At 37.7% G+C, this 13,835-nt stretch overlaps 1 protein-coding gene across 1 annotated transcript; it reads left to right on the top strand.

Annotated features, from left to right (window-relative positions):
• Positions 1-5,509: 5,509 nt before the first annotated feature.
• On the top strand, positions 5,510-12,890 carry LOC127442566 (macrophage mannose receptor 1-like). The gene is made up of 5 exons (XM_051700702.1): positions 5,510-5,557; positions 5,748-5,786; positions 5,878-6,259; positions 12,036-12,364; positions 12,505-12,890. The coding sequence occupies exons 2-5, from the start codon at positions 5,750-5,752 to the stop codon at positions 12,870-12,872; spliced, it is 1,116 nt and encodes a 371-aa protein (XP_051556662.1). The 5' UTR covers positions 5,510-5,557; positions 5,748-5,749; the 3' UTR covers positions 12,873-12,890.
• The last annotated feature ends 945 nt before the right edge of the window (positions 12,891-13,835 follow it).

Genomic DNA, 13,835 nt, shown 5'->3' with positions numbered 1-13,835 from the left:
GGTGTTCATGGCGGAGTTTTATTCCCTTTAAAGTCCGTGATGATGTTAATTCCCTGCCACATGCTTCTAGAGTTGGTGGTGTTAAACTGTCCTTCAATCTTGTTCCTGTACTGGCGTTTTGCTGTTCTGATAGTTTTTCGGAGGGCATAACTGGCTTTTTTATGCTCCTCCGCATTCCCGGAATTAAAAGCGGAGGTCCGCACATTAAGTGCCGCGCGAACATCGCTATTATTCCATGGCTTGTGGTTCGGATAGATCCGTATTGTTCTGGTTGGAACGACGTCCTCTACGCACTTTCTGATGAAACACATTACGCTATCTGTGTAAAGCTCGATGTCGTCATCAGAGGCGGACCGGAACATCTCCCAGTCCGTGTGATCAAAACAGTCTTGTAGCATAGAGTCTGATTGGTCCGACCAGCACAGGATCGTTCTGAGAGTGGGTGCTTCCTGTTTCAGTTTCTGCCTGTAAGTGGGCAGAAGCAGAATGGAAGAGTGGATGGAGGGATTTGTAGCCATCCCGGAAGGGAGAGTATCAATGGTCCAAAACCCGGTCCCCTCGTGTGTTGAAACTAATGTGTTGGTGGTATTTTGGTGCGACTGATTTGAAACTGGCTTTATTAAAGATCCCGGTCACAATGAACACTGCCTCAGTGTGCGCAGTTTCCTGTTTGCTTACAATCCCATACAGTTCCTTGAGTGCCCGGTCTGTGTCGGCTTGTGGCGGGATGTACACAGCTGTGATAATGACCGCTGTGAATTCCCTTGGTAGCCAGTATGGTCGACACAGAAGCATGAGAAATTCCAGATCAGGAGATCAGAAAGACTTGACAGAATGTATGTTCCTCTGATCACGCCAGGATTTGTTGATCATAAAACATACACCACCACCTCTGATTTTACCTGAGAGGTCTTTCGCTCTGTCCACTCGGTGCACGTTGAACCCCACGGGTTCAATGGCTGAGTCTGGAATCTCCGCAGACATCCAAGTTTCCGTAAGGCAGATAATGCAGCAGTCCCTCATCTCTCATTGGAAAGAGATCTGCGCTTTCAGCTCACAGAGCTTGTTATCCAGAGACTGAACATTTGCCAGTAGAATACTGGGTAGCGGGGGTCGATTTGCGCGCCGTCTTACTCTGATGAGAACGCCAGATCTGTTTCCCCTTTTCCTCCTGCATTTCCGTGGCCGGGCTGCCCAGACAAAGGGCTCCGCTTGCGTGTTTATAAACAGCGGGTCAGCATTGAGGAATTTGAAGTCCGGTTTATGGTGTGTAATTGCTGAACCAATGTCCAAAAGTGTTTGTCTGTCGTAGACAATAAGGCAGACAACATCCAAGACAAAAAACATAAGAATTGTAAACAAAACAAACAAAACACTACCATGTTGTGTCGGAGCTCGCAACGCAGCAGCCATACTCGGCACCATCTTGAGTCGAACTTAACCTACCTACCTGGGGGTAACAGACATTTTAGAATAATAGTAAAGTCATCAAAACTATGGAATAACATAATGGAACAATGGGAATTATGTTGTGACTAAACAAAATCCAAAATAAATCAAAACTGTGTTATATTTTAGCATCTTCAAAGTAGTCAGTAGTTCACCTAGAATTTGCAGACATGTACTCTTGACATTTTCTCAACCAACTTCTTGAGGTATCACCCTGGGATGCTTTTTAAACAGTATTGAAGGAGTTCCCATCTATGTTGGGCACTTATTGGCTGCTTTTCTTTATTATTTGGTCCAAGTCATCAATTTAAAAAAAATAAAAATATTTAATTAAATTTTAGTTTTATAATGAAATAAATTAATATGGTGGCACAATTATATTTTTGTCTACAAAACTAATTTCAAACATTTAAGCATATGCCTTCAGATCAAAAGATTTTTAAGATCATGGGAAACATTTCAGTCAAGTGTCTCAAAACTTTTGACCGGTAGTGTATATGGAGAGCTATTGGTAAAATCTCACTTGAAGTATGTCAGTCATCCCACTATATAGGAGCCCACTACAACATCGGGAAGGTGAAAGTAACATTTTGGTGAATTTTTTTCTTAAATAATTGAACACTGTATTCATATAATTAGACTTAATAATCTCACCTGTAGTATGTCTGTGTATCAACTGGAAACTTAATACAACCTCTGGAATGTGAAAATAACCTTTTAATAAAACTTTTTAATAATTAAAAAAATAAAAATAATAATAATTGAACACTATATTCATACAATTTGACCAACTGTAATAAAGTCAGTGTATCCACTGGGAAATCACTACAACCTCTGGAATGTGAAAATAAAAATTTGGTGCATTTTTGTAATAAAAAAAAAAATAATAATAATAATAATAATAATAATAATAATAATAATAATAATGTATAATTGGACATACTGTAAAAAAATCTCACGTGTAGTAAATTTGTGTATCCACTAGGAATTTACTACAACATTTGGACTGTGAAAATAACATTTGTGTGAATTTCAATATATTTTTTTCTCTCAATTAATTGAATACTGTATGCATTTAATTGAATTTACTCTAATAATATCACCTGTATTAAGTCAGTATATCCACTGGGAACTAACCAAATCCTTTGGAATGTGAAACTAAAAACTGTAGTACACTGGCAGCAATATTTTATTTATTTATTTTAATTAACAGTGTTAGTTAGGATTTAAATAACAAGTCAATTTAATGAATGTTCAGACACTAATTTGTAAAACACTAATAAACTATAAAACTAGTAAGATCACCTTAAATTCTGATGGAGACTTCCATTTACACTGAGAATTTAACACACACTCACATAGGAAATCACATTCATATACAGTATATACAGACTTTAAAGCATGTGTCTTTGCATTAGAATTTCATAAGTGTGCACATAGAGTATATATAGGCAGGGGTGGAAAGAGTACTGAAAAATAATACTCAAGCAAAAACAGGGGTGTAAAGTAATGAATTACAAATACTCACGTTACTGTAATTAAGTAGTTATAAAATTGTATACTTGAGTAAATTTTAAGTGCTGTAACTGTACTTTCCCACCGTCTGTGTTCACTACTTCCCTGTCCTGATTTTATTTTTATCTATCAACATGATTGGCTAGGGAGAGTCTCGCGCACACACAGGTAAAACACTTGAAAGGCAGCTGTAGATCGGGAGCCAACTGCTATGGATGTGGAGGATGCCTCAAACACATTTCAACACCTGAACATCACAGCCGCACCTGAAAGGGCTTTTTGCAGTGAAAAAGGCCAATTGCATGATTGTGTCATGTGAGTATAACTTGCTCAAGCCAGATATCAGCATTAATCTATTAAATTAACTATCACTGAGATTGTTTTATCACCCAGCCCTATTGTTAACACTGCCTTAATCTCTCACATCAGCCCAATAATCTAATTTACAGGCTACATTATAGACACACAGAATCTAGTAAGCAGAAATATGAAATTTACCTCGATATGTTTCTTAAAACTAGAGGCAGGATTAATGCCTTGCCTCAGTGATTCTCTTCCGCTATTCAACAGCGACAACAAACTGCAACACTAGGTAATGTTATCTTAGAGATGGAATCCAGCAAATGTCCGGATCCCAGCACAACACCGACTCCTGCACAACACCGACTCCTACACAAACTCAGAGTAAGCCAACAAAAATAAAAAATAATAATAATAATTATTATCTACTGATTCCCATCTGGATAAGCGGAAATGTGATCGTGGTCGAGCGAAAACTAGAGTGAACATCGGCAGGGCATTTGATTCCTGGAGGGACCTTCATTCGGTTTTGGGGATCAAAACCGACCCCAAATTGGCGTTCTTCTCATTGGACAGGTAAGCTTACATAACTGCAAAGCATGTGAAATATAGTGCCATAAGGATTGATCTGTGTAATTTTAGCTAAACTACAATAACACATGAAATGAATGCTAGACACTACAAAAAGACCCATTCATTAGTGTAACGTAACGTAAATATATTCATTCTATTATTATAAAACAATAGCGCATCAATATATCAAAATGACAGTTGTGATGGAATCACATCAATACTGAATTGTGTCAACATATTTATAATGTACAGTTTATTTTATAAACAGCTACTGTCATCATCCACCAAATTTAGCTAACAGCTATAGATAAAGCTGGCTAGCTATCATATAAATGCAGTCAATGTATCATGCAAAGAAAAGTGATTACTTCAAACTACAGTCTCGCATAGTCAGACCTCTATCCACACTTTTTAGTCCTGTTCCAGCACTGGAGATTCAAATATAATATACAGTCTCAAAGTTTGTAGTAAAACAATCACAACTGTGTAATTTTAATTATGCTACCTCATCTGTCAGCATGATGTTGGTGAATCACGTTGTCTCTTTGTACGTTATGTCATTGTTTTGGTTGATGCTTGCGTCCCTATGGAGTGTGTGCACGAGCGCGAGCAACAGGTCGCTGCTGCAGTTCACTAAACGGCCACAGGTGTCATTAATAACAAGGGTTTATTAATCTTTCATACTGCACATTTAAAAAAGTACAATTCCTGGGAAAAACTACTTAATTACAGTAGAGTATTTGTAATTCATCACTTTACACCCCTGTATATATGTAAGTGAGCATGATAAGTGTTTAATAAGCATATGTGCATGCATAGAGTTTGCATGTATGCATGAGCGTTTTATAGGTGTAGGCATGCGTTGAGTTTGTATAAATGCGTGAGCGTTTCAAAAGTGAATGTGAATGCGTCTAGTTTATATGTATATGTGAGTGTAATATAGGTGTATCGATCTGCGTTTTACATTGATGAGTGCAAGCATTCCATGTGTATTTATTAGAGCATTCCATAGTGTACATGTGTGAGTCATTTACATATGCAAGTGTTTTCTATGTTTGCATAAGTGAAGTTTGATTTACACCCTATATGGTGCCTCAAACACACACACGCACTCACGCACGCACACACACAGACAGACAGACACACATATTAGTTTTTCTTTCATGGTGGGAACTATCCTTTGACTTTTATTGTTTTTAAACTGAGCTATTGGTATTTTCACATTTTTAGATTTCCATTAACACAACATTTAGTATGTTAATGAAGCCAAAAACACAAATTAGGAGGAAGTTTTTTTTTTTTTTTTTGCATGATCCTTTGTTTACTGACCTTCCTGATGAATATCTGTTGACCAAATGTTTTGAATTTTGCAGCTAGTAATAACACAACACAGATTCACAAACTCTGCTATCTTTCCTATTCAAATCAAGCAGCCTGAGAGTCACGACATATTCTTACTTTAACACAAACAAGTACACACACATACAGCTGAACACCCTGGACTCACACTAAAGGTCAATGTCATCATCAGAAGAAAGAGCCATTGGCTGAGAAAGAAAAAATACATAATAAGGAAGAAACACAATGAACACAATGTTTTGAGTGATGCACGCACACTTGATGGGAGGAGCTGAAGAACAGATCCAGAATATCAGTATGAACTGATGAAGGATGGAGACACAGACACACAGGAATTAAGAGAGAAACAGACACAACTAGAGTAAGAGAAACTCTCATGATCTTTCATTAAACTAAACCTGTTCTTTACTCGTCACTATTTTATTTAGGATTACTATATTATGTGTTATTATTTTATAGTTATAATTAAGGTTTGTGAATTTCATACACCTTGAACTAATCACTGAACTTCATTTTTTCATGTGATATTTTTATTGTCTGTATCTCCTCAGAAATGGAGCGAAAAACATTTATCACTCTTATTCTCTCAGGTGAGTGAGTGTGTATAAGTTTTTCTTTATTATGATTAGTATGATCCTTGTGAATTGTGTAAGTTTGTCTCAATATTTTTCCTCTTCTCAGCTGTCTTCAGTTCATCTGCATGTGTTCCACGTCAGTATCACTTTGTGAATCAGAAACTGACCTGGACTGAAGCTCAGAGAAACTGCAGAGAGAATTACACAGATCTGGCCACCATTGACAACATGAACGACATAGAAGAGCTGCTGAAGAGTGTGAATGATGATCAGATTGAGCATGTCTGGATTGGACTGCAGAAGACTGTCAGTTATAAATGGAAATGGTCTCTGGGTGACCCTGCGTTCTACACAGGAATTAATTCACAGTATCGCAACTGGGCATCGACTCAACCAAATTATGATGGTGACTGTAGTAACATGAATCCTGGAGAATGGAATGATTTTCCTTGTGATAGCAGCTTAACTTTCATATGTTACAATGGTGAGTGCAGCAGTCACAGAATTATGTGCTATACACAATATCTTCATCTTTTAAATAATTTGCTTATCAAAGAACAACATTTTATTGTTAAAATACTTTCTTCCATACTGGTCTAATATGCAGAGACAACTACAGCTCTGGAAAAAATTAAGAGACCACTCCAAATGTTTCTTAAATCAGCATCTCTACATGTGTGGCAGTCATTCCATTCCAGTGTCTGACAGTGATGGGCATTCCGGCTCTTTTCAGTGAGCCGGCTCTTTTGGCTCCCAAACGGCTCTTTAAAAAAATATATTTTTGTATTTTTCAAGTCAAACAGTTTGTGATAGTTTGATAGTATGATTGGTGTTAAAACAATTCTAATTACATTTTTAAATGAAATCACAATGTATTTAAAAATGCATTGGTTTGCATTTGCATTTAAAGTATAACTTTTTAATGTATATAAACAAAGTGCATATAAATGTAACCATTCAAAACAAATACAATCTGAACAACATAAGTTGGCTCGCCCTCCCTCACACATCTTTGGTTCATTGGTTGACACTGCGTGTCTGATTGACAGGAACAACAGGTGAGGCTGAACGAATGTGTGTGCGCTTGAGCAGGCCTATATTATTTTATTTCTTTTTTCGTTCTTTGAATTCATTAATTCTATTCATTTAAATCTTTTGATTCATATCTTAATTTTTTTATATTTTTATAAATAGATTCAGCTCTTCTGATATGCGAGCCGGCTCCCAACATTCACCTACAAGAGCCAGCTCTTAGAGACGACTCGTTCGCGAACCATCACTAGTGTCTGTTGAATTCCTGCTTGAATTTTTGCGCCAGGAGTGGCATAAAGTCACCCAACAGCAATGTGAAAGACTGGTAGAGAGCATGCCAAGATGCATGAAAGCTGTGATTGAAAATCAGGATTATTCCAACAAATATTGATTTCTGAACTATTCTTAAGTTAAAACAGTAGTATTGTGTTTACTTTGTGAAAACTGCATCTATTTTGTTATTTTTACCAGTTGTCATTTTCTGCAAATAAATGCTCTAAATGACAATATTTTTATTTGGAATTTGGAAGAAATGTTGTCAGTACTTAATAGAATAAAACAAAAATGTTCATTTTACTCAAACACATACCTATAGATAGTAAATTCAGAGAAACTGATAATTTTGCAGTGGTCTCTTATTTATTTATTTTCTTTTTTTTTTTCTCAGAGCTGTTTAAGTAAACCATTCATATGATGATTTTCCTGAAAAGTGTTACACTGTGACTGTCAGTTTCCAAAATTTTCTGTTTGAGCGGCTTGGCCTGCCTGATGCAGTAACATTGGCTCAACCAATGTTGCGAGTTTGGGACGGGACTATCTTTTTGTTCCAATGATAAGAGAGAGAGGGTGTTTTCGAAAAGCTGTTTGAAAACAGTTGGTGCTGTATGCTACATCCTTGTTTCCTTTCCTCATGTCCTCTCTCTTAGGATGTCAGGAAAGTATGCAAGGAAGGAGCAATTGAAGCGGCATGTATTTGTGTAATGGAATGTTCTTGCTCACACTAGCATCACTTCAAAGTGTCGTCTTTGAATGCATTAGCTCAGATGCTTGATGCAAATTATATATTCATTATAAATCCTCATAATTAAAGATACACTGTTGGAGTATGTGACAATTATGGTTTATTTAAACTGTAAAGGTTTAACCCTTTCCAGCTGGAGCATTCAAAATTTGGAACAATTATTCCCATGGTTCCTGTCTCAATATCTTCGCCGTCCAATCACCGATTTTATTTCTGAAAACTGCCAGATACTCATGACAATATAAGCTAAAAGCACATATGATTGGTTAAGGGGTTACTGGGCGTGAATAATAAATGTATTGTCATCATCGTAATCCTCCATTTGCCTGGGCGGAGCCAGAGAAGTTATCCCGGGAGATTACTTCCAGTGTTGGACTTACTGCTGCAAATTGAAAACTGAGGCGATCTTTCGAGGTAAGACAAGTTATTTAACAGGTGTTGTCAATATTGTCTATTGAAAGTCAAAACATTTTAGTTACGAAGCATTTATTTGTAGGAGTAACGCTAGTTATTTCTGGAAAAAAATGACATGACCGTCACCGTTTATCAGACAGGCATCTAGCCTCTATTTTTAAGCAAATTTCTGTGAAACTTGCTAAATAAACATTAGCTTGCAATACTATGTAAATTTTTAGCTAAATATCAATAACTTTTTTGGCCAATTTTGTGTAACTAAACCTTTTTAGTTACAAAGCATTTATTTGTAGTGGCGCTAGATATTTTTATTTTTTTTCTGGAACAAAACGTGACCGTCATCAGGAGCCTTCTCTTTTTATATAAAGATTTTTTGTCAGTTTCTGTGAAACTTGCTAAATAAACATTAACTAGCAATACTATGTAAATTTTTAACTAAATATCAATAACTTTTTTTGCCAATTTTGTCGCTTGTGAAAATCCGCCTGAAGTAATGTGAGGCAGAGAGCAGACGCTGTTCAGAACATTTTTTTTTTTTTTTTTACGCTGTTCAGATCTGACTGGAAACTGGCCTGCTAGTTAGATAAGTTATCTAGCTTATTGATTTTCCCATGTAATAAAAAAAATGGTAGATATCTTTCTATAATTTAGCGGATAGCCTTACCAATCCATCACACAGACATGATTTTAGATTGTGTGTAGCTTCCTGTTCACAAGGTAAATGTTGGACATTCTGGTTAGTCTGCAAGCCTTTGGTGACTATTCAGTGTATGGATTTGTGAAGAACACGCTGCTGGCTACCAATTGTGTACTTTTTTCTGTTGTAAAGATGGATAGGGACTATGGCTCCCTGCTTTTGAGGGCATAAGCACACAGGAGGTAGATCTGCTAGACCAGGAACTACTGCAGGAAGACCCGGACCAAGAGGAGATGGAACCTGATCCCCAGCCAAGACCATCAACTGGGTATATATGAATGTGTATGTATTGTTTGTTTCTATTTCTCATATGACTCATACTCACAGTAACACTAACACTGTTACGCTTATTATTTTGGGTATGGCTAGCCATTCTTGCACAGGTCCCAAGTCAGCTAGAAAGTGTAAACGCTTCCCTGACTTTGTTTCTTATCCCTCATACTCTGACATCGATTCACAGGCACCAAAACCTCTCCCATTTAAGCCTAGCCGTCCACTCGGTATTGACTTAGGTAGCATGCGTCAAGTTGTGCGGTCAACCTCCAATATGATGTTGCGAGAAATTGACTTTTTCATGCTGTTTTTTACTCAGGCTGTAGTTGCTGAGATATGCAGCTTTACAAACCGTCAGGGGTGGGAGCTCATCCTAAACTGTCCATCATATTCCAGCTACCAAGGAGCTTGGATGGAGGTGACCCCCAATGAATTTTACAAATTTCTTGGGTTGCTCATTTACATGGGTTTTCAATTCTCCCTGATTTCCATTGTCATTGGGGAACCAAGTCACTTCAGGGCACGTGGGCGAGGGGATTTATGTTGTGTGACTACTACAAGGCTCTTTTAGCAGCTCTACATGTTGTAGACCCTACCACAGAAGATAATCAGGATCGCATTAGGAAATTGTGTTATCTTATGGACCACCTCAAACAAAAATGCCAGCAACTCTTTCAGCCTAACCAAAATCTCACAACAGATGAACGTATGGTCAAGTCTAAAGCTCGGTCAGGATTTAAACAATACATGAAGGGCAAGCCTATTCGGTGGGGTTTTAAATTATGGGTAATTGCAACATCAGACTCGGGGTATACTCTCGACTTTAATGTTTACACAGGTAGTCATGATGGGCATGTCACTGACTTGGCCACTAAAGTAGTTGAATCGTTACTGCAGCCATTCAAAGACCAGGGCCACAATGTTTGGTTTGACAACTTTTACACGTCCTCAGCTCTTATGGTTAAGTTGTTAGAAATGGGAACTAATGCCTGTGGGACATGCAGGGTGAATCGTAAACTGTTTCCTGCAGAATTTAAAGACATCAAAAGATGGGAACGCAAGACAGCTCATGGGGATATGAGGTGGTGTAGGATTGAGGGGAATATACTTGTAATTCAGTGGAAGGACATGCATGCAGTTACCTCTCCAATTTCCACAATGCGAATGGCTCAACCGAAATTACTAGGTTTGTAAAAAAATTATGGCGACTGGACAAAACAAGTAGCCCTCCAGCCCACTCTCATCAGCAATTATAACAAAAACATGGACGGTGTTGATAGGTCAGACCAAATGATAAAATCTTACGACGTCCTACAAAAAACTCAGAAGTAGTGGAAGACTCCACTTCATAGACATTGCCGTCATCAATAGTTTCATATTGTTTAAGGAATGGCAACACATTCATGCGGCACCAGGGGATGAGCATAGACCAGTGAACTTAACCCAGATAGATTTCAGAGACAACCTGGCAAGTTTCCCTTTGCATACACTAAAGCCTGTAGTCCCTCCTTTGTCATCACTCCACACAGCCCATGTCCCTAAATTTGAAGAGTCCTCTAAGAGATGTTGGCTATGCTATCTGAAAAGTAGGGCTGAAAATAAAAATATATGTATGGCAAAACACTTTGATTGGTTCGTGATAGGAACTGTTTTCAGTTTTGGCACTCAGCTGAGTGTGACCAGTTTCGTGAAGAGGCCTAGATTGGGCTGTGTTTACTGGTGTTGTCCTCCCCCTCCCCTCTTTTCTCCCTCTCTTCTCTCCAACTTATTGCAGTTGTTGAGTATTTATGAATGTATATATATATATATTCTGTTCCTGCACTCTTTATTAAAAATGTATTTACTGTAGATAGTTTGAAAGTTTGATTTTGTATGTTTGCTGTATAATTCGTGTGAAATTCTAATGTTCAAATTAAATAAAGTGTGTGTTTTATTGAACACAAAATGTATATTTCAGTGTTTGTGTCCTTCAATTTCAGATGCAATCTCAATTTATTATTACAGGTGCTCAAAATGAGTATTTGAGGAGTGGTCATGTGAAATGTATCTTAACATTCTAAATGTTTTTTTTTTTTTCCCCATTTTCCCACTAATCACTAGAATGGTCGTAACTTTTAAACAGTAGATAATATTTCTAATCTGTCTGCTATTCTACATTGCTTGTAATTAAAATGGTTAAAAATGCAGTTGTCTGATGAAGAATGGTGGCTGGAGAAGATTTTTGTAACATTTGCTGTGTGAAATCTTATTGATAAAGGATGATTAGCCTTAAATAATCATACATATATTTATATCATTTGAAAGCGCTAGTTCTTCTCTTCAATATGGTATATACAGTTCAGGTGTGTGATGTTATATGAATATGAATATAATATGAATTTTGATATGAATATCATATTCTGGCACAGAATGGAATTTTCGGAATTTGGGGCTCAGGCTTTAAAGGGTTAAATAACAATTTAAAACTGTTGTGGCAGAAGTGACAGGGGAGGAGAACATATGCGTTCATCAGGTGTTTTGACAAAGAATACTTCCGGCTACCTATGCGTCCTCGCTCAAGCCTTCTTATGATGCTTCCTCTGTCCTCAACTCCTTGCAGTGCATTTAGAGAACTGATACATCATTAATGATGGTGGACATTGATCAGTTTCTGGGTCACAGGCTGTAGGACAGAGGAAAAGAGGAAGCATCAATTAGGGTACTGAGAAGCACCCAATATTTTTCTTTTTACAACTGCATTTTGTGAAATTATTGGTGCAGAATTATTGTTGTTTAATCACCATTGTAAATTAATGTCTGTGAAAACTTTCTCTTATAAAGACAGCAGTAAAGGATACATCCCTGTACTTCAGCCTATGACGTGGAGAGCTGCTCAGATTTACTGCAGAGAGTATCACACAGATCTGGTCAGTGTGAGGAACCAGACTGAGAATCAACAGATTGAGAAGATCAGGAATAATGCACCAGTCTGGATCGGTCTGTTCAGAGACTCATGGGAGTGGTCAGATCAGAGTAACTCCTCATTCAGAAACTGGACAAACATAGGTAATAATGGTGGGGGGAATGACAAATGTGCAGTGGTTGGGGTCAAAACAGACCATGGACAATGGGATGACAGGCGCTGCGATGATAAATCTCATTTTGTCTGTTATGAAGGTGAGAATATCTAGAGAATGAATCTCTTTCAGTGCAATGACATCCAAAATTTCAAATGTAAAGTGAGAAAAATATTGCAATCTGGATCCATTTTAGAATAATATGCCTTAACGTTAAAGTTTGTTGACTTTTGTTTCCAGATAAACTGGTTTTGGTTCAACAGAATCTGAGCTGGACAGAAGCTCTGAAATACTGCCAAGAGAATCATGTGGATCTGGTGTCAGTTAACTCTGAACAGATTCAGAACTGGGTGATGGAATTGACTAGAAAAGCCTCCACTGCTAAAGTGTGGTTGGGTCTACGTCATTCCTGCACTCTGGGCATCTGGTTCTGGGTGAATGGAGAGATCTTGTGTTATCAGAACTGGGCTGCAGGTAACGGGACAGGGGTGGAAGACTGTAGTGAAGCAGTGCAAGTTGGAGCAGTTCAGTCTGGAGGAGATCAGCGCTGGGTCAGCCTTCCTCAAACTGACAAACTCAACTTCATCTGCACCAACTATGATGAGTAACAATGTCTTTGGATGTGATTATGGGCATCTGGTTGGGGGGGGGGGGGGTCAAATTGTTTGTTTTTAAAGAAACCTCATTCATGTTCCAAATCTGTTGTCTCTTTCTGTTTTGTATGAAGACAGAGCCACATCTTCACATTTTATTAATCTTCTCACTTTACTCATGTTGACTTGTATTATGATATTGGCATTATATTCATCCTGTATATCCAGAATAGAACTGGCTCCATCCCCCCGTAGGTTCGGAAGGAGCTTGTTCATCTAACCATATCAATTACATTTCATGGGAATGCAAGCGGTCGCTTACCTCGCTCCCACGACATTCTTATTTCTAAGACACCTTATTTCTAAAAACCTTGTTTAACATATCTTCCAAACCACATAACGAGGGGATCACACAGCTCAAGCCTGGTCCCATATTTGTGCCCCTCAGGTATGGGCAGCATGCCAAACCTGCTTACCTTATCGCACTATGGGATTATATGAACCAGCAAACTAGTGAATTGGTCTATTCGTACATTTGTCCATTTATTTATCTTTACATGTATTTTGCATTATTTGTGGGTTTGGAGAGGATGTCTTTGTTTACAACTTCTGCGAACATTACTTTAATCAAGCCTTTTAATGAAGACATAATTATGAAGAGAAATCCAGTAGAATACAGATTTCTGTACTGATGGAGACTTTTCCCCAATGTTCTATACATTTTTCTTTGAAATATTTCAATACAGGTATTTTGGGTCTTGAGCATGTTTGAAATGTGTGTTAATAAATATCTTAATTACACAGAATGACAGTTGTTTTTCCTCAGATTATGCTTTCATGCTATACAGTGCCCCTCAAAAAGTATTTGGACCCCAATTTAAAATAACAATAACAACAACAACAAATATACAGCTTAACCAACATGCAATTCCCATGCTGGTCCAAACTGACAAGTGCTGGTTTGGTGCTTGTCTTGCT

Source organism: Myxocyprinus asiaticus, chromosome 1 (assembly GCF_019703515.2).
Source record: "Myxocyprinus asiaticus isolate MX2 ecotype Aquarium Trade chromosome 1, UBuf_Myxa_2, whole genome shotgun sequence".
Classification (NCBI taxonomy): domain Eukaryota; kingdom Metazoa; phylum Chordata; class Actinopteri; order Cypriniformes; family Catostomidae; genus Myxocyprinus; species Myxocyprinus asiaticus.
This window is presented reverse-complemented; position numbering and strand designations above follow the sequence as displayed.

Coding starts and splice junctions, on each gene's coding strand:
- LOC127442566 (XM_051700702.1), top strand. CDS start 5,750: ATGGAGCGAAAAACATTTATCACTCTTATTCTCTCAG. Junction 5,787..5,877: donor TATCACTCTTATTCTCTCAG/GTGAGTGAGTGT, acceptor TCCTCTTCTCAG/CTGTCTTCAGTTCATCTGCA. Junction 6,260..12,035: donor TTCATATGTTACAATGGTGA/GTGCAGCAGTCA, acceptor TAAAGACAGCAG/TAAAGGATACATCCCTGTAC.